The sequence below is a fragment of the Eurosta solidaginis genome, chromosome 4 (assembly GCF_040869045.1).
Source record: "Eurosta solidaginis isolate ZX-2024a chromosome 4, ASM4086904v1, whole genome shotgun sequence".
NCBI classification, from domain to species: Eukaryota; Metazoa; Arthropoda; class Insecta; order Diptera; family Tephritidae; genus Eurosta; species Eurosta solidaginis.
The window spans coordinates 271718527-271738199 of NC_090322.1; the positions used below are offsets into that span (position 1 = coordinate 271718527).

The 19673-nt window shown below is 35.5% G+C and overlaps 1 protein-coding gene across 2 annotated transcripts in view; it reads left to right on the top strand.

Annotated features, from left to right (window-relative positions):
• The window catches only part of LOC137251482 (serine-rich adhesin for platelets), a 48265-nt gene extending 39685 nt beyond the window's left edge, over positions 1-8580 (top strand). For both annotated transcript variants that reach the window (XM_067786145.1, XM_067786147.1), the window contains one exon: positions 1342-8580. In XM_067786145.1, the coding sequence (XP_067642246.1) occupies positions 1342-3174 (1833 nt within the window). In that variant the 3' untranslated portion in view covers positions 3175-8580. The remainder of the gene's footprint in view (positions 1-1341) is intronic.
• Positions 8581-19673: the final 11093 nt, after the last annotated feature.

The following is a 19673-nucleotide window of genomic DNA, read 5'->3' on the forward strand; positions in this document are numbered from 1 at the left end:
TGAAATGGTATATTAACTTTGGTCCGATGTTTGTAACGTTAAGAAATATATAAGATAGACTGACCATTAAGTGTACCGAATAGATCAGGGCGACGAACTGAGTTGATACAGCCATGTCCGTCTGTCCGTCCGTCCGTCTGTATGTTTGAACGCAAACTAGTCCCTCAAATTTTGAGATATCTCAATGAAATTTGGCACAAGGATGCATTTTTGTATTATATTAGACATTTGTCGGATCCGGTAGGATCGGACAACTATAACATATATCTCCCATACAACCGATCGTTCAGATAAGACGATTTTGGTCATTTCTGCCGCAATTTAGAAAGTATAAACGTGAAACTCGGTGATATATATTTTAATATATCATAGAAGATTTCCTGTAAAAATCACTTTGATCGGAGCTATATATAATATATATCCCATACAAAAGTTTCCTTTTAATTTTGCATGTGGCTACTTTGTAGATTACGCAATAGCGGTGGTTACTGTTGAACAAATTACCCTGCATTAAATCTGAAATATTTAATTTCAGTCAGCAATGCGAGCTCTGTATCCGGTGGTTATTTCTCTTATTAATCACTTGACTTATGAACCACAAGTTTATTAACAACTTTTCAAAACTTGTTTATTCGGCCTACTGAAATAATTTAAGCAATGCTTTATTTTAAAGGATAAAAAGTTAATAGGTTATTTTTTAATTTGTTTTCCGTTTTTACAAACATTTTATGCACAAAATATTCCAACCAAGGTTCGCTTTCTGACGGCTTAAACAGATACAAACGTCACTTACATGGCGGAAAAGGAAGAAAATGACAGCGGAGTTTGCTGTGTTCATTTTAATGGTAAACACAAGATAAACAACGTATCTGTCATTGCATCCGCAATAAATTTCCAATTTTCTACTTTTGACATACGTCAGACACGTCATATATATGTTGCACTTTATTTTTTGCCATTTATACTATGCTATTGTGAAAATTTGATATTCAGCTATCTTATTATTTTGATTATGATATCTACAGTTTCGTTGCTAAATAGAAGTATTTAAGTCAGTTGTTATGTGTCTCACGTTACTTCACATATGTGATGTCAGTGGAAAAGGACGTACGCCGTGACGCTGAAGTTTTGTATCTGTTTAAGCCATTAAGGAACCTGCCCTTGTAAATAATTTCACTCTGTATATATGCTGAAATCAATTCACATCTTCCTGAAACTTGCAACCGCTACTTAAAATATGCTTCTTTTTGTTCCATGCATAAACCATATATCGCCTATGTGGATAGTTTTAAAATAAAATATTATCATGTTAGATATTCTTAATATTTTTAAACATTTTAGGATATTTCACGTGTTGCACGCGAAACCACAATGCATTACAACACCTCCGAGAAAGATGGCGTATTTGTCGTAGAAGTGGCACGCGGAATCGATTCCAAAAGCACTCCAAATAGTCCATCCGCTGAAGATTCACGCCCCATCTATGAAACCCTATCATCAGATGCTGCCGCTACCACTATAAGAATGGAGGATGAAAAGGTGTTGAAAAAGCATGACGAAATACAAATACATCAGCCACCACCAGAATCTATACAACAACAACCATCCAACTGCATGGAAGAAATGCCCGAACGCAGTCTACATCAAATTATAGAACTTGAAGAACCCGCCATTTCGCCAAACTCGTTTAGAGATGCTGCATGTGCAAACGAAGAATCCACATTTGTTCGTAATTCTAATACTGGCTTGTCGCAATCCGATTTGAGCTCTACATCATCCGTGGGCTCAAATAAACGATACACCTATGGTAACCAGGAGCTTTATAATGTTGAGCCTACCGGTTACGTTCCATCACCAACCACCAATGTACAGCTCACACGTCAATATGCAAGCGATGTGGCTGAAGACGATGACCGCCGATCTGAAAATGGACACAGTCTTGCATATTCGACTGCAGCAGAGGGAAATAACGCCACAGCAGCGGGTGGAGAGCAGGTTCCTTGCAATAATTTGGCTAATAATGAGCAAAATGGTGAGCAGGAAATTACGGAAAGTGCAGCGCAAGCAGCTGATAGTTTTGACGAGAGTGTTCAAGCACATAATAATACTCCTGAGGTTGCTGAGGAGGTTGAGCTGAAAACGTCAACTTCAGAAGCAGCTTTGCCAGCTGCAGATGATGTCATGGAAGTAGCGAAGGTGGAACAATTAGTTGAAGTTGAAGTTGCGGCAAGTAGTGAAAATATTGAAGCAACTGGGCAGACGGAAAATATGAAGGCAGCAGGTGAAGAGGAAAATGAAAAGGACATAACCGTAGAGCCAGGAAATGCTAAGTGCATTAAAACTAATAATAATACGATTGAGGATTTGGACGAAAAGCCCAAATTAGGTGTGTGCACTGAAAATGCATCTAAAGCTCATGAGATTCTTCCACTTTCTGTTCATGCTGAAAGTATAAAAAATGAGAAATGTGAAGAAATTGATAGCGCCAGCTTGGAGCTAACTAACGGTATCGACGAATCACCACACGCGTTTCCACAAACCACACTTTGCAACTATGGCTACGATAGCATCATTAGCCTGCCTGATCCGCCATCCACCGAAGAGATAAAACAACTGTCCGCTTTTACCATACTTGATAACAATCAACTGGATTCACTACCACCACCGTCGCCACCACCGCCGCCAACATTCGCAGATATGAATGACAACACAACTTACACTGAGAATGAGACAAATGAGAAAACCACCAACAATTTATTGGCCACCGAAGGAGAGCTTGCAGCAACTCAATTGAAATTACGACAAATTTTTCATAACAATACTACAGATGTCACCGCAATGAAGCAAGAAACAACAACAACACTTACAAACGGCAACAGCTTTGATATGATAAATGGAAATGTTATCGAAAATGGCGTCGATGAACTTGGCGTGAATGGGCAAGAAATTACCAATGGACATGAACACGATGATGAAGACTTGGTGGTTACTCATGCCGAACTTAATACCAGCTCCTCCAATACCGAGGACAATAGCACCGGCATACCACTTACACCACCAGCTTCGCCACCGCTTTCCTCACCTTTACACTGCACCCACAGTGCGAGTGCTATAAGCGTAATTAATGGGGTCAATAGGAGCATACCGGTTGTTGTGAACGTTAATGGCAGTTAATATGATGGCTGAAGAATTGAAGCTACATACAAAGCGATGGTGTAGACCTTAAGTTAAGTGGGTCTTAAATGCAACAACTGTGCTCATAAGTGTCGCACTTTTCATTGTAGCAGCAACTATTTTGTGGGACATTTAGGAGATCTAATCGTAAAGGCGAAATTTCCAAGCAATGCAACGAAGGAACCAATTCAGCTATTTAGTGACGGGCAGCTGTTGGAGGGAAGTATGCAATAGAATGATATAGAAAATATTTAGTAAGTATTTAAATTTGCGTATTTGTATGTTAGAATGTAAGTTTTTACGATACATAAAAAAAATAGTAAATGCCAGTCGTCTCTTTTATAAATGATTAAATAAAATTTGATGAATTCGATGTGTACAACAACAATTAACATGCCAATAATTGCTGCTTTGAATAATAAAAATGAAAATTACATAAATAGATAAATCAAAAGAAGTGAAATCGGGTGCCAATACAATTTTACAAAAATATTTATAAAATATACAAACGTACATAATATATACAAATAAAAGATATAGTGGAAAAGAAAACGTTAAATAATTAGCAAATACATGAAGGAAATAATAACTGAAATTGAGGCGCCTTCGTTAGTCTGTTAGTTTTTCTTAAAAAATACCACAGTAATGTTTAAAGCTAACAAAAAAAGAAGGTCTAATACAGAGAGTTCAGTTTGACTAATGAAGATATACATTGGAATTATATACATACAATTAAAATGTACCAACCGTAGCAAAACTTGAATATTTCTTTTATTAAGAAGCCTTTAAAATTGGTTCACAAAATCTCTTTAAAAAATGCTCAGACATGTACTTTTCTTATTTCTATATACTGCAACTCAAAAATGATAGAAATTTAGTCCAAATAGAAAATAATTTACATTATTGCAAAAACCTTCATAGAAGCGCACTTAGTGACACTTTTATAGTAGAAATAAAATATAGAGAAAGCCCCTGTTGGAATATAAGAAGTACGTAATATGCTGTTGAAACCAAATCATCTTACACATACGTACATAACTTCATTCAATAATTGCAAAAGTAATCATCAAATCCATTTACTCATGAGATTATGCAATTCATTTTTCTGTAGTTCGAAATTTACAATGGGTAACCCGGTCTTTCTTAAGTACCGAACATCTCGGGATTATTGTATTTGAATCCCGGAATTATTGAAAATATAATTTTTTTTGATCCATTTAAATAAGGTAAAGGTTATTCTAGAAGATTTCCGCGAATGCTTTTCAATGCATTTTTTGCTAAAAACTTTAATTTGAAGCCAGATTTTCAAAATTTGTTCAGCTTTTTGAGATAATCATGTCTAAAATTGCGAAAAAGGCCTTTTTCTGCTTTATCGCAGGCCAACAAAGATCCAAATAACTTTTGTAACCAGCAATAGGATTATACTTTGTTGAAGATTTTGATGGGGTGAATCTGCGTCTGGAGTCAAAACAGTCCCAAGTCTCGGCACTGCAAGGTTTTGTGATATTCAAACGTAAGACTGCAAAAAACACGTATTTGAGGTACATTTGATGTCATATTAACTCTAGAATTTTTTTTAAGATAGTTACTCTCATTCTTCACAATCCATATTGAGTTTTAAGATTTTTTTTTTTTTTGTTTTAAAGTTTGATGACCAATTATGGTATTTTTTTGTTCATCTCGACACCTGCGCAAAAACCAATAAGCTCAGTACACGATTTCTCAGAAGCAAAAAAAAAATTTCCTAAAATCTCAATTTAGATTTTGAAGAGTAGGAGTTTATCACCCAGGTACAATAACGATCTTTAAAAAAATCTGGAAGTGACATCAAATGTGATTAAAAAACGTGTTTTATTGCACTTCTAGTCTCGAATATCTTAAGAGCTATACTTTATTTAACAGAACTGGTATTGATGTTTAATTTAGCATTCTCGTTTAATATTGATTTCAACTAATACAACAAAATTATGCTCAAAGTATTAATTACTATGTATTTTATCTACAAATGTGTTGCATTTTTTGTCAAAAACCATCAAGAGATCCATATATGCTAAATTTGGAGGCGACCCCGGGACTGAACTTTCAGATCCTGAAAACCCTGGGAGACAAAGAATCGTTATACCTAGTAGACACCACTCGTTGCTTTGCATATAATAAATATTAAACCTTATTTACAAGCAATTGTCGTAGCGTATCTTAAGAGTTTCACGTGACTTCACCTTAGTTACAACCTTCGGCTATAGTTTGCCTTTTAATCGACGGCTTAATCTACCTTGCAGAAGGATCTTCAAAATATATATAATTTACAAGCAAGTTGTGGAGAAAATATGCCCTCTTTTCCGCACAACACCCAATGCAGACCTTGATCCTGCAGAAAATCAACAATTTTTTTCGGGCTGAGATTGCGTACTAGCTCATACATTAGGATCCAAGATGGTTTCGAGCGTCGGCGCTGCATTCAAGCAGAATATGCTAAGCAATTCCATTATCCATGTGACAGAAAGAGCAGAGGCCCCCGGTAAGATGCACAATCTATGCATGTGACCCTCCATAAAAATAGGGCCTGAATGATTGTGTGTAGTTAGGAATGCTTCAGAATGTCTGCCAAAGCTAGGCAAATAATTTGTCTGTTGTAGAAAAGTCTGAGACATGCCGTCTTTACCCGGAGACCTTAAGGAACTTCACCGTCTACTTGAGCATTTTCTCAGAGCAGAAGTTCTCATTCCAGATCCCGTGCATCTAGGAATTGGCCTATTATGCATATTAATCCCTCAATGAATAATAGCCTTAATACGTAAACTAAGCACATAATTATCACATATCTTTAAAGAAGCAGCTACTGATCTATTTTGTTGTATGCCCTTCAGCTTTGCCAGAGTTTGTATATCCAAGACAGCTGAAAGCTTGGAACACTGTTTATTGAGGGGTACACTCTGAAAGTATTACGAATAATGCAAACTGCATACAAAAGCTTTATAATTTATATTTGATGTTTTTGGCACAAGAAAAGAGCCAGACCGCGATTTAGTATCCATTATCGAATATTATTTTTTATGTAAGAATAGCTCCAGGAAGGTGAAATAGATTGATGAAACGTATAAAGTAGTAATCCATTCTCCTTAAGCTCACTTACAGTTTTAAATTTATAGTTTGATTGAAAAGGATTTGCTATCCGACGTCGTATGCGAATATACGGAGTAAGATAATACTCATAATCTTTGCCGTAAAAATAAAAGAAAAAGGACCCTCAGAAATATATGCCAACTATTACTAATTTAATTTAAAGAGTACATACAAGTTTTCTTAGATTATGAGACTTGTAAGTATTTAAATATATCATTTCCAAATATTTTTGTAGAATTCCAGGCATTTTTCATAATTTTTATTTATAAGGAGAAGGTTAGGGATTACAACAGTTGCATTTAATACTAAACAAGAACCTTAACTGATGGGTACACGTAAACTACACCTTAAAACACTGCACTGCATATATTATGGATCCGGCGAACCTTCAGCAGATTCTTCTTGCAAACATTTAAACCATTATTACTGGCAAGCTATAGATTGCATTAAAGAGAACATCTCCCATTATTTGAAGTAAATATACTAATCTAGATTAACTTTCCATTGGCTCACCTTAGATGGCTATTTTAGTGTGCTATTTCACTTTTTGAAAAAATAAAGTTTCAGATAATATGGTTGTTGTACGTAAATGAGAGCTGCTATTGTGCAAAATAAAATCGTAAACAAGAAATATTTAAGTACATTCGCATTTATAAATAATAAAAAAATGGCCAAATTATGAAAATGTGCAGACTTTTATATTTAACAAAACATTAATATTAGAAGAGCAAGTGGCCAAGCGAAGCGCAGGAATACTCCGAGACTGGGGAAAAAATTTGGAGAAAAGTAAAAAATTTTCTAAAACAAGTACTTGTATGAGATTTTCTTGAAGAAAAATCTTAAACGAAAAGTGTCTGTTTAAGATAAAAGCAAAAATATTGGAAAATTGTTTATTTAAAAAGATATTTTTATTGTTTGATAAAGATAAAACAAAAATAAATAATGCAAAAATGCAGTATAATTACATTATATAAAACCAGTAGGGACTAGTATTGTAAGCACCGAAACCTATTACATATATATGTATTAGGGCGGGGCGATTTAAAAATCGCTCATTGCTCTGTGAAAATCGTATTCTAGAGATCAAAATAAGAAACTTTGCCGAAGGAACCATACCTCTAAAACGAATTCTGGTGGCCCCCAATTTGGGTCGAACTTTTGGGTAGGAGCAAATTTTGAAAAATCCCACTTTGACCCATTTAGAGTCCTCCAATCGAGTTCAAATGTATGACCGACCCCCACTAACTTTGGAGGCCCGACCCACCGATGCCAGTGGCACACCCCTCGAACTCCCCTGGGGGTTCACCATACAAACATTTCAAATTATTTTATTGCAAATTTTTTTATTTGTTTATACGTAATAATAAAATGTTACGTATACGCAGTGGTGCACCTCTTTTCAGTTGGTATGGATATGTTTGTGCTGATTGTTTTATGTAAAGTGCAAAACCGGCGATTTTTTGAAATGTTTGTATGGTGACCCCCAGGGGGGCATCGGTAGGTCGGGCCTCCAAAGTTAGTGGGGGTCGCTCATACATTTGGACTCGATTGGAGCACTCTAAATGGGTCAAAGTGGGATTTTTCAAAATTTGCCCCTACCCAAAAGTTCGACCCAAATTGTGGGACACCAGAATCCGTTTTAGAGGTATGGTTCCTTCGGCAAAGTTTCTTATTTTGATCCCTAGAACATGATTTTCACATAGCAATGTGCGATTTTTTTGCCTCCCCACAAATCGACCCGGCCTAATATATATGTATGTAAAGACATATATATGTATATATTTAATAGCAAGATTTACATAAAAAATGCATACAAATATTATATTTACGTGTTTTGTTAAATAACGGGTATTAATAATGATTAAAATTAATAAAAATAATTACGTATAATATTAAACGTAAAAAAAGAATAAAACAAAGTTTTACGTAAACACATTTTTAAATTTTAACAATAAGTAGTTATTAATTCATAGATGATGCTGAATTCAATGGCGAAATAGACGACAATTTTTGATGGTGTTAATGAGTTCGAGCAAAAAACTAAGTAAATAACAAATAATAACGAGAAATAAATAAATGAACAAAAATTGTATTGAATGCCAAATTGTGAAATGTGAACAAGCAGCATAACGGTTAATTTTGTGAATGGCAAATCAAATAAGCAGAAAAAAATTTGGATAAAATAAATGTGATTGTTATTTAAACTTGAAATAAATTATTATTAATAATAATAATTATGGCAAACAAAAAAATGTGAAAATAAATTAAATAAATTAAAACAGATTTAGTATTTATTTCGCTTTTAATGCGTGGGCGGGAAAGTGCACATCAAAAGGGATTGTCCTTTTATAAAAACTTAATTATATAAAATGGCATATAATGAGCAAATAAGCATTTATTTGTCACAAAGTATGAATGGTTTTTTGTACAGCTTTTAAAAACTTGTTTACTGTCACACGTTCACAAATGTATTGTGTGTTTTCGAAAAGTTTTTGACATGGATCTTATAAAGGCTTTTTCAAAAAAATGCGCATTCAGGTGAGTTATTGATTTTTGTTTTAACTGCTGAGTGAACTCTTCAGATTTGGAAGCTTCGCTGTTAAAAAGCATACAAATTGTATACACAGAAACAAGTTTTTACTATCCTAAGCGCTTCGGTACATTCAATCCGTATACAGTGTCGAATGTTTTCAAGTGGTTTTGATTTTCTAGATATTTTTACTCGAAACTGCTAAAATACAGTTTAATACTATATTAATTATGACTTTTCATCACAAAGAGGGAATATGTCAGAGAGAATAGGTTCACATCAGAGAGAATAGGAGACCCTCCCACGTATCATGCAGCACTAAGAATTTTCTAGCGCTTAGAAACAGTAGTCAACTCACCAGAGATGGGGAGTGAGCGGATGGCAAAGGCCATGAGGCGGTAGAAGCACTCCGAAGGCACTTTAAAAGTTTTGTATCCTCGGTACAGCAACAAGTATGAGGAAGAAGAAGCTTTAGATGCCAGAATGAAACAAACACGTACAACTTATGCGACTTCTAGTATTTCCGACAAGAAGCCACAAACTCATCATCTACGTTGCCAACATTGTAAACTGTGTGAGTTAACTCGAGTTTTACCCTGACTTTGGGCGTTTCAACTAACAGGGAGAAGTAAAATTTACGTGTAGTTTAAATTTGAACTCAATTTTATAAGTTGTTTAGCCAGCATGGGCACGAAAACCCTAACCTAAATTTGTCAAACAAATTCAGTTTTTAATTAAAAAAGGTGTAAGTGCCAAGTGCTCGTGAAGTTTGAAGTGTAAACATACAGGTAAACGTTTAGAAAACTAACTGTTTTTAATTTAAATATAGCTCACCCAGGAGTTGAAATTTATCCAAGGCAAAGCATCCCACAGACAATCCATCCTACGACGATTCATCCTAAGAACAACTCATTCCACAAAAAGTCCATTCCAAACTAAATTTATTCCATGGAAAACTCATTCATCCATTCATCCCGCTGACAATTCAATCCGCGGTGAATTCATCCCACAGACAATTCATTCCGCGGCGAACTCATCCCGCGGACATTTTATCCCGCGCTCAATTCATGCCACGAAGTTGTTTGAATGCAATAGTGACTACCGTAACTTTAAGATAAGGTAGTAAAGCGGCAACCAATGCTGTTGATTGTTATCTTCCATAGAAAGAAGTACACTAGACTGGACATATTTTGTATGAAAAAATTTAAGGATTAAGAAATAGCTGTACCGCCCCCTCAAATTATTCCTTTGTATATAGGTAATAAAATTCCAAACTCTTGGGCAGATAACTTCAGATTAAGGCGTGGCACATTTTAATTGAAAATGCCCAGAATCGGGTTTTTTTGTAATTTTCGAGAGCCATGTCCGACAAAACCTTATAAAAAGTTGTTAATATGCTATTTCTCTTATAAGGTGTATTTATAACAATTAAATTAATGGAAATTCTTTGGGTACCATTTCTGAAGCCATAACTCGAAGGCCGTTTGACGTAACTTAAACATTTCTAAATGGGTGTGGCCACCTGTTTGACCAGTGAAGAAGAATTGACCCACTTTCAAGAAACTCTTTACACTTATTTCCTTGGCAGGCCATGTTATGCGAATGAAAGATGATGCTACGGCCTAGAAAATATCTTTGTCGGAATCCGCCTATGAAAACCCAGGAACAGGGCGGCCCACGGCTGGAGAGACCAGGTGGAAAAGCAATTTAAGCGGAGGAGCGAATAACCGGTTGGCGCCCCTTGTTTAACGGCCATAAGCGTTTAAACGGTTAAGCGCTGCCGTACAGTTGTTAAAAGAGATATTTATTAAATGGTTTTGGCCGATTTTAATAAAATTTTTCTTATATATAAAAAATAAGGATATATACTTTCTTCACAATAGTTCAATTCTTCTTCCAGCAATGGCTATCGAAACGCAGAGTATTGAATGTTCGAAGAAGGAGTGGTGAAACACCTATATCATATATTTTAGTTTCTTAAATTTCTTTTTATAACGCTATTTTTAAAGTAAAATACTATTGATATGAAGATTTTTTTCGCAAGGATAATACCTTTTATACTGGTCTATGATTCTTTATTAAAACAAAAAAATGTTTATAAAATATGCGTGATCCTTAACCAATGTGGGAGAAATACGCGTAACGGATTTGGACTTGATACGTCAATTGGTCTTCCGAAACCTTGGAAAATTCTTGATTGAAAAATGGAAAGTGCCACGCGAATTTCCAAAAATTGTTTTCCTTTTTCATATTCTTGTTATAAATACACTATAAGTAAAACAGCATATTTAAAACTTATTGTGAAATTTTGTAGGGCATTATTCTCGAAAATTAAAAAAAAATGGGGTTGAGCATTTTCAATGGGAATGTGTTACTTACATACAAAGGAATAAATTGTGGGGCCGGTACAGTCTTTTTGCGGAAAACAAATTCTTAAGATCACTCTAAAGTACACACTTCAAGAACTCCCATATTCGCGAATAATTAGGAGCAATTTTCAATTTGCAATTATATTTCAATTACGGGATATATCTTAAATATATGGCAAACTCCGCAGTAAAACGTTCAATGAGAAAATCTGACTTATTGAAAAATCAATTATACCATTTATTTATATGAATTCATAATCAAAATTTTAGATGACACAGTCAAAGGTGAATACTAAAGTTGCTACCCTTTATTTTTCGAAACAAATGCAGTATCAGTGAAATGTGCATTCATCGCCAATACAACAAACAAAATGGAAATTTTAAATGCTTTTTATATGGACAAGAATAAAAATGAAAAACAAATTCAACTCAGTGTCAGACGTTTACTGTCCTCAATCCAATGGAAGGAAAATGGATTTAAATAAACTCAAAACCAACGGAAGCACAGCCGCATTCGCCTGCGAGCTTCTCTGCCACTAAATTTCCTAGAGATATGCGCACAGTTTTTACAGCAGGCAGCAAATAAAAAAAAGCTGGAAATAAGATTTTATATTCTTAGCTTTACAAGCTCGACCGTATATATGGGTAGACGAGGGGCAGCAAAGCGAAATATTTAATGAAGGAATTGACAATAGCGACGCCAGCAACATAGCAAATAACCGAGTTCACTTCAATGAGTGTGTATGTGTGAAAGTATGTAAGTATAAGTGTTGCATAATACTTAAAAGTCATCGTCTGTGGGTTGGCGTTGCACTGCCGCAGGTAGTAATCTTGATTTCACTTGTAACCAACACAGTGTCTGTGACATTCTTTATTGAGTGCGCATTTCACAGACCCTTTTTTTATATATCACGAAGAAAAAATACCAGATCATAAACAGAATTTTCTGACTGAACTTAATCTACCTAATAAAACAAACGAATTGTGCAAAAAGAACAGAGTAAAGAAATGACGAGAATAGCCTTCGGGATGGCCTCTTTCTTAAAATATTGAGCGATGTATGCCCAACAAAATCGTTCTTCAACATATTTTTAACCAATCGAAGTGGCATTGCTTCCATTAGTAGCATTCCAAAGTAAAATACCTTGTATTAATTGGTCAATTTACAAGTAAAGAAGTCTAAGTTCGGGTGAAACAGAACATTACATACCCAGCTGTACACTTGAAATGCTGTTGTTGTTTATTTTGTGTGCTTAATAGTGTTACAATGCTGCGCAATAATACATATACATATGGTTCTATTCTGAACTAGCTTTCTTCGAGTTATGGCCCCCGAAACATTGAAGTTTTTCCTATTTTTAACACGCTTTTATTAGCTTGGCCTGTATGTAACGGCGTGTATGTGGTGGCGTGGTGACATAAGGTCAACGGCCATAAGGTCAATTGGCCTTATTACCACTTTGAATGGCCATAAGTTTGACTGAAACTTTGCACACGTATCAAGGCTCAATGACAATGCATTAATGTGATGGTGCGGTGACATAAGGTCAAAGGCCATAAAGTCAGTAGGCCTTATTACCACTTTCAATGGCCATAAGTTTGATTGCAACTTTGCACACGTATCAAGGCTCGTGTCAACGTATTAATGTGATGGTGTGGTGACATAAAGTCAACGGCCATAAGGTCAATTTGCGTTATTACCACTTTGGAAGGCCACAAGTTTGATTTAAACTTTGCACACGTATCAAGGCTCGATGACAATGCATTAATGTGATGGTTCGGTGACTTAAGGTCAACGGCCATAAGGTCAATTGCCCTTATTACCACTTTGAATGGCCATAAGTTTGATTGAAACTTTGCACACGTATCAAGGCTCGATGACAATGCAATAATGTGATGGTGGGGTGACATAAGGTCAACGGCCATAAGGTCAATTGGCTTTATTACCACTTTGAATGGCCATAAGTTTGATTGAAACTTTGCACACGTATCAAGGCTCGATGACAATGCAATATTGTGATGGTGGGTGACATAAGGTTAACGGACATAAGGTCAATTGAACTAATGACCACCCAAATGGCCATAGATTTGAAACCTTGCACATGATGCGAAAAACGCATTCCTTTATTAATGATAGAAGTGGATGCATGGCACATCTACGAAAGAGCACACTGGAGCCCTTTTTACCACGCTTTTATTAGCTTGGCCTGTATCTATCTATGTATATATGTATCCCTGTATGTATGTAATGAAATCTGGAGTGGAGACGAGAGCCCCGGTAATGCAGAGCTCCGAACTCCGTTGCACCTTTTGAAGCATTTTAAGATAGGTACTTTTAGCTAGTGAAGGCCACCACACCAAGGCACCATAAAGAAGAATCGGGCGCACAATGGCTGTGTAAATCCAGTAGGTCACCTTAGGGGAGAATCCCCAGGAGGTACCAATTCTCCTCTTGCAGGTGAACAGCTCTGCTGCTGCCTTCTTGGATCGCTCCACTATATGGTCACTCCATAATAGCTTCCTATCCAGAATGACTCCCAAGTACTTGACTTGATCGCTAAACGCTAAGAACGTACCCCCAATTCTTGGCGGTGTAAGATTTGGTACTTTTTACCTCCTCGTGAAGAGGACAAGCTTGGTTTTATCCGGGTTGACTTCCAAACCTGTGGCGGGTTGTACTCGTGGTGCAGCTCCACGATGTCAGCTGGGTCCGTTGGCGTCACTGGAACCCAGGCTCTAGCCCTTGGTCGTGAGGGGATATCACGCGCCTCCACTACCTTGAGGCGCGCGCCCGGATATACCACCCCTATCAGCGTGACGGCAATTCACAGGCGTCACAGGCAATTAACTTGACATTGCCATGGAACCACCCTGCATCGGTGTAAGATAGCGGTGGACCTGGGTTGTCTTTCTTAACCTTACCGGCCACCGTAGCGAGCGCGGCCTCGATTCACTTCCACTGTTGTTTCCGGATCCTGCCATCTTCGCTGCTCTCGTCTATAATGCCAATGTTCTGGCGACCCTTGGCAATTTCGACGAAAGACCGCGTATAGCCTCCCTACGTCTTGGCCGTTTTCGGTGCCGCGGGGTTGGATTCATCCATGAACCGCTGGCGTTTCGAGGTTTCATCACTCTCGACTAAAACTTTTAAAATTACTTGAACTAAAAAATTAAAAATAAATAATAGTTTAAAAAAAACTAAAAACACACGCTTTTATAGCAAACCGAACTAAAAAATAGAAAATATTTTTCAATTAAAAAGAGTTTATATAACAGTAGTAGAAGGTCAAACAATCATTTATAGTTAATCACCTCAAAATAAAATTATAGTAAAATTAAAGTTTTTAACAGAAAAATTTAATTCACAGTAAAAATGTGGGGTGCATTTGACTACATTTCATATCTTTCCTCTCAGATAGTTGCCAATAGAATGGTTGTAACATTCAATATCAAGCACCCCACGCTTTTTACTGTGAATTAAATTTTTCTGTTAATAACTTAAATTTTACTATAATTTTATTTTGAGGTGATTAACTATAAATGATGGTTTGACCTTCTACTACTGTTATATAAACTCTTTTTAATTGAAAATTATTTTCTATTTTTTAGTTCGGTTTGCTATAAAAGCGTATTTTTTTAGTTTTTTTAAACTATTATTTATTTGTTATAAAGCCACTTGGGAAATAAAATACCATTGATATAAAGCTCTTTTTTGCAAAGATATGACTTATTTTATTCGTCCACGACCCTTTTAAAAATCTTTTGTATAAAAGTGGGCGTGGTTCTGAACCGATTTCGTTAATTATTCTTAAAAGCATTCCTTATAGTAAAGGCAACCTCTCTGCCGAATTTTGTTACGATAGGTTTAACGATTTTGATTTATGATTAATAATATTTGTAAAATTTATTTTATGACAAGTGGGCGGTGGCACGCCCATTTTAAAAAAACTTTTTCAAATTTTTACCAAGAGTCTCAATATCAGTCTACATGTCAAATTTCAACAAATAATACATCTAGTATTATTTACAAAATAATTAGGTTTTTTGTGTTTTCTAAAATGTTATATATATAAAAAGTGGGCGTGGTTATCATCCGATTTCCCTCATTTTCAATATCAATCTATTCAAGGCCCAGATAAGCTCGTGTAGCAAAGTTGGTGAAGATATCTCAATATTTACTCAAGTTATCGTATTAACGGGCAAACGGACGGACGAACGGACATGGCTCAATCAAATTTTTTTCCGGTACTGATGATTTTGATATATGGAAGTCTGTATCTATCTCGATTCCTTTATACCTGTGCAACCAACCGTTATCTAATCAAAGTTATAATACCCTGTGTACGAGTACAGCTGGGTATAAAAATACTACTATATTTTTATGGCATAAATTCCTTTGCTCAGGGTATTGGAGAATTTAGAATTTAAGCGTTAGATCCAAGCACCAAACCGAACCGAACCTGGAATCAAACCAAGAAAGGAACCCCAAATCGAACCCTTATCCGGTACAGAAACCAGAACCGAGTCCGAAAGCAAACCGAAAACTTGAACATAACCCGGAACTGAAACCAAAATTCAAATTGAAACCGAAAATATAACCGAAATCAAAATCGGATGCGGTACTGTGGAGATTGAAACCACTTTTTAATTTTATATATAAAGAAACTTTTATTCAATAAAGAATACGCCTAAATGTATGCGTCAATATCTTTTATTTTTCACAACATTGAATATTTTTGAAAATTGAAAAATCAATATTGAAACTTAAAATATTGATAATACATTTAAAAATTACAAAGTTCAAAGTAACTAAAATACAAAGTTAAATAAACACAAGCAAGGAACGTTAAGTTCGGGTGTAACCGAACATTACATACTCAGTTGAGAGCTATGGTGGCAACATAAGGGAAAATAACCATGTAGGAAAATGAACCGAGGGTAACCCTGGAATGTGTTTGTATGACATGTGCATCAAATGAAAGGTATTAAGGAGTATTTTAAGAGGGAGTGGGCCATAGATCTATACGTGGACGCCATTTAGGGATATCGCCACAAAGGTGGATCAGGGTTGACTCTAGAATTTGTTTGTACGATATGGGTATCAAATTAAAAGTATTAATGAGGGTTTTAAAAAGGAGTAGCCCTTAGTTGTATATGTGAAGGTGTTTTCGAGATATCGACCAAAATGTAGACCAGGGTGACCCAGAACATCTTCTGTCGGGTACCGCTAATTTATTTATATATGCCATACCACGAACATTATTCCTGCCAAGATTCCAATGGCTTTTGCTTTCGCCCTGCACAACTTTCATTTTCTTCTACTTAATATGGTAGGTGTCACACCCATTTTACAAGGTTTCTTCTAAAGTTATATTTTATATCAATAAATCAATCCAATTTATGGTTCATCTCTTTTTTCATATTTGATACAGAATTATGGCATTTTTTTCATTTTTCGTAATTTTCAATATCGGAAAAGTGGGCGTGGTCATAGTCGGATTTCGGCCATATTTTATACCAAGATAAAGTGACTTCAGATAAGTACGCGAACTAAGTTTAGTTAAGATATATCGTTTTTTGCGCAAGTTATCGTGTTAACGGTCGAGCGGAAGGACAGACCGTCGACTGTGTATAAAAACTGGGCGTGGCTTCAACCGATTTCGCTCTTTTTCACAGAAATGAGTTATCGTCCCAGAATCTAAGCCCCTATCAAATTTCACATGGATTGGTACATTTTTGTTCGACTTATGGCATTAAAAGTATCCTAGAAAAATTAAATGAAAAAGGGCGGAGCCACGCCCATTTTGAAATTTTCTTTTATTTTTGCATTTTGTTTCACCACATCATTACTGGAGTTGAATGTTGACATAATTTAATTATATTAAATTTTTTGTTAAAATTTGACTTAAAAAAAAATTTTTTTTAAAGTGGGCGTGGTCGTTCTCCGATTTTGCTAATTTTTATTAAGCATACATATAGTAATAGGAGTAACGTTCCTGCCAAACTTCATCATGATATCTTCAACGACTGCCAAATTACAGCTTGTAAAACAGCTGTGAGCTCTGCTCAACTGAGTATAATTATAAGAACCCTACAGGTACCATCACTGAAGCGGAAATAGAACCGAGACCAACCTTGCTGTTGGATGCGGACCCAACACTGCACGCGAAATGCAATCAAGTCTGAAACCTTAAAATAAAGGAAATAAAGGGTTTGGTAAAGCTGTGTTATCGGCGAGCCATAGACGAGTTATCGATTTCTTATCAAAGCGCTATAAATTTGGTAATAATTTTTAAGAATTAATGATTATTATTTTTGGTTTTATTGTAAAAAACTGAAAAGAAGGAAACATTTACTGGCATATTGCGACGGTACCATTTCGAAAACCGCCACGTCGTCATCATCAGGCAATTTCGTAATGTTTATTTATTTCAACAGGTTTCACCGGTGATCGAACCGCGGTCGAACTGCTGAAATCACAATCGCCTAACCATTGGGCTATTGTGTTGTATTTGCTTTCTTGGCTTATTTCGGTTTTATCCCATTTTCACGCTCTCGCACAGTTTGATACATTCTGCCAGTAAATGTTTCCTTCTTTTCAGTTTTACCCAATAAAACTAAAAATAATAATTGATTAACAATTATCATTTATCGGTGTTAAGCTCATAAATTCTTAAAAATCTTAAGTAAAATTGAACACACCATTAAACATACAATACAAGCATTTGCTAACAATAATAAAGATTGTCCATGATTTTCGAATTTTAATCGATAACCGATAACACGGTTTGCTATCAACAATTTGTTTTCATCAAAAAGATATCGGCTTGTTTTTGAAATTTTATTGATTTTTTATCGGACTTTCATGGAAAGTGTATTAATTTGTTATCGAAATGGTATCGATTTTTTATGCGAATATTATCAATTTGTTACTGTATTTTCTCCGTCCGTTTCAAACAGATATATAGCTAACCCACCAGATTTGGCCCAAGCCTGACTTGGCGCTAGAGTGACAGTTAAAACTGGTAGTACGACTCCGGTAAAAGCAAGTATCCTTAGTAATTTCTTTATACTTACTTAGTAGCATCAAATGTCACAGCAAACATAACCGAACTAGTTGTTCATCTTGTGGGCATTTTTTGAACGGATCATTTCTTACTCAGTATATTTTGGGTTGACATAAGGTCAACTGCAAAAAAGTCTATTGATGTTATAACTACTTCCAGTAGCCATAAGATCAATTAACTTTATGAGCACTTTTAATGGTTATATTGACTTTATTTAATTTGATTTGACGAACTTTCCATTTCATATTATACCCACAACATAAGTCAGCACAAAGGTAAATAACTTCCGCAGATATACGCTTAGATTAGAACAAGACCGAAAATTAAAGCAAAAATCAATTTTCATTCAACAGCTCAAAGATATAGCGGAAACTGTAAAATTTTACTGTAATTCAACAGGTGTTAACATTTTGGAGGAGCATTACCAAATAATTCACCTTTGAGAAATAAAAAAAGTTGACTTTAAGGCCATTTCAGAAAAAGAGAATAGTTATAATGTCAGTGTTGTTGACATTGTAACCATTTGAATAACTTCATTTGACTTTCTGGCCCTCTAGGTGGTCTTAAGGTGAATTGGCGTTATGTTCGTTGACCTAATGCCACCACTAAAATTGCTTTTTACACTCAACATACAATTAGCTAATAACTTTGGTTGAACGTCCCCTATAAGTGTAGTTCTAGACTCGTAGACAAGTTTTTACAATACTTTTCTGTTGCCAAACTTACGAAATGCAAAATCACAGCGCTAAACATTTTACGTTTGCCAATTCTGAGTTTGTTATTAACAAATCCTGTTACACTTGTCATAATTTTGGTCATTATGAAATTACAAACGCAATTATTTTCGTAGTCAAGAAAATTCATTATTTTCCACATTTATTAAAGTAACTTTCCTAATAGATAATTGATAAAGCCCCTTTAGTAAAGGCAATTATCTACAAGTGTACATAGGTGAAGCTTTATCAACATTCCTATTTGTTACTATATCCCAAAATCAACTAGAACTATAAATTCACCATCATTACTACATGCCATTTTGTCCAATTTGGTTTCAGACATGTTTTGCTAAATTTCAGGTTATATAAATAAGAACTTTATGATTATACTGCTCCAGCTAAATTGAATGCACAGAAGTTCAAATAAGTACCAAACACACATACATGCATACCTTCATACGGACGCACTTGCTTACGGATGAGTCGATCCTTATGATGTGCTACTTTGGCTGCAAGTCGACCTCTACGAAATTGTATGCACCACATGGCAAAACGGATTTATGCAGCAAGCAACAATTCATAAACGATAGGCAATTTAGAAGGAAACGTAAGTAATGAAAGAAAAATGAATGGAAAAGAAAAATAAAATAACTTAGGGCGAGTATGGTAGATTTGAATCACGCTTCTTACTGTA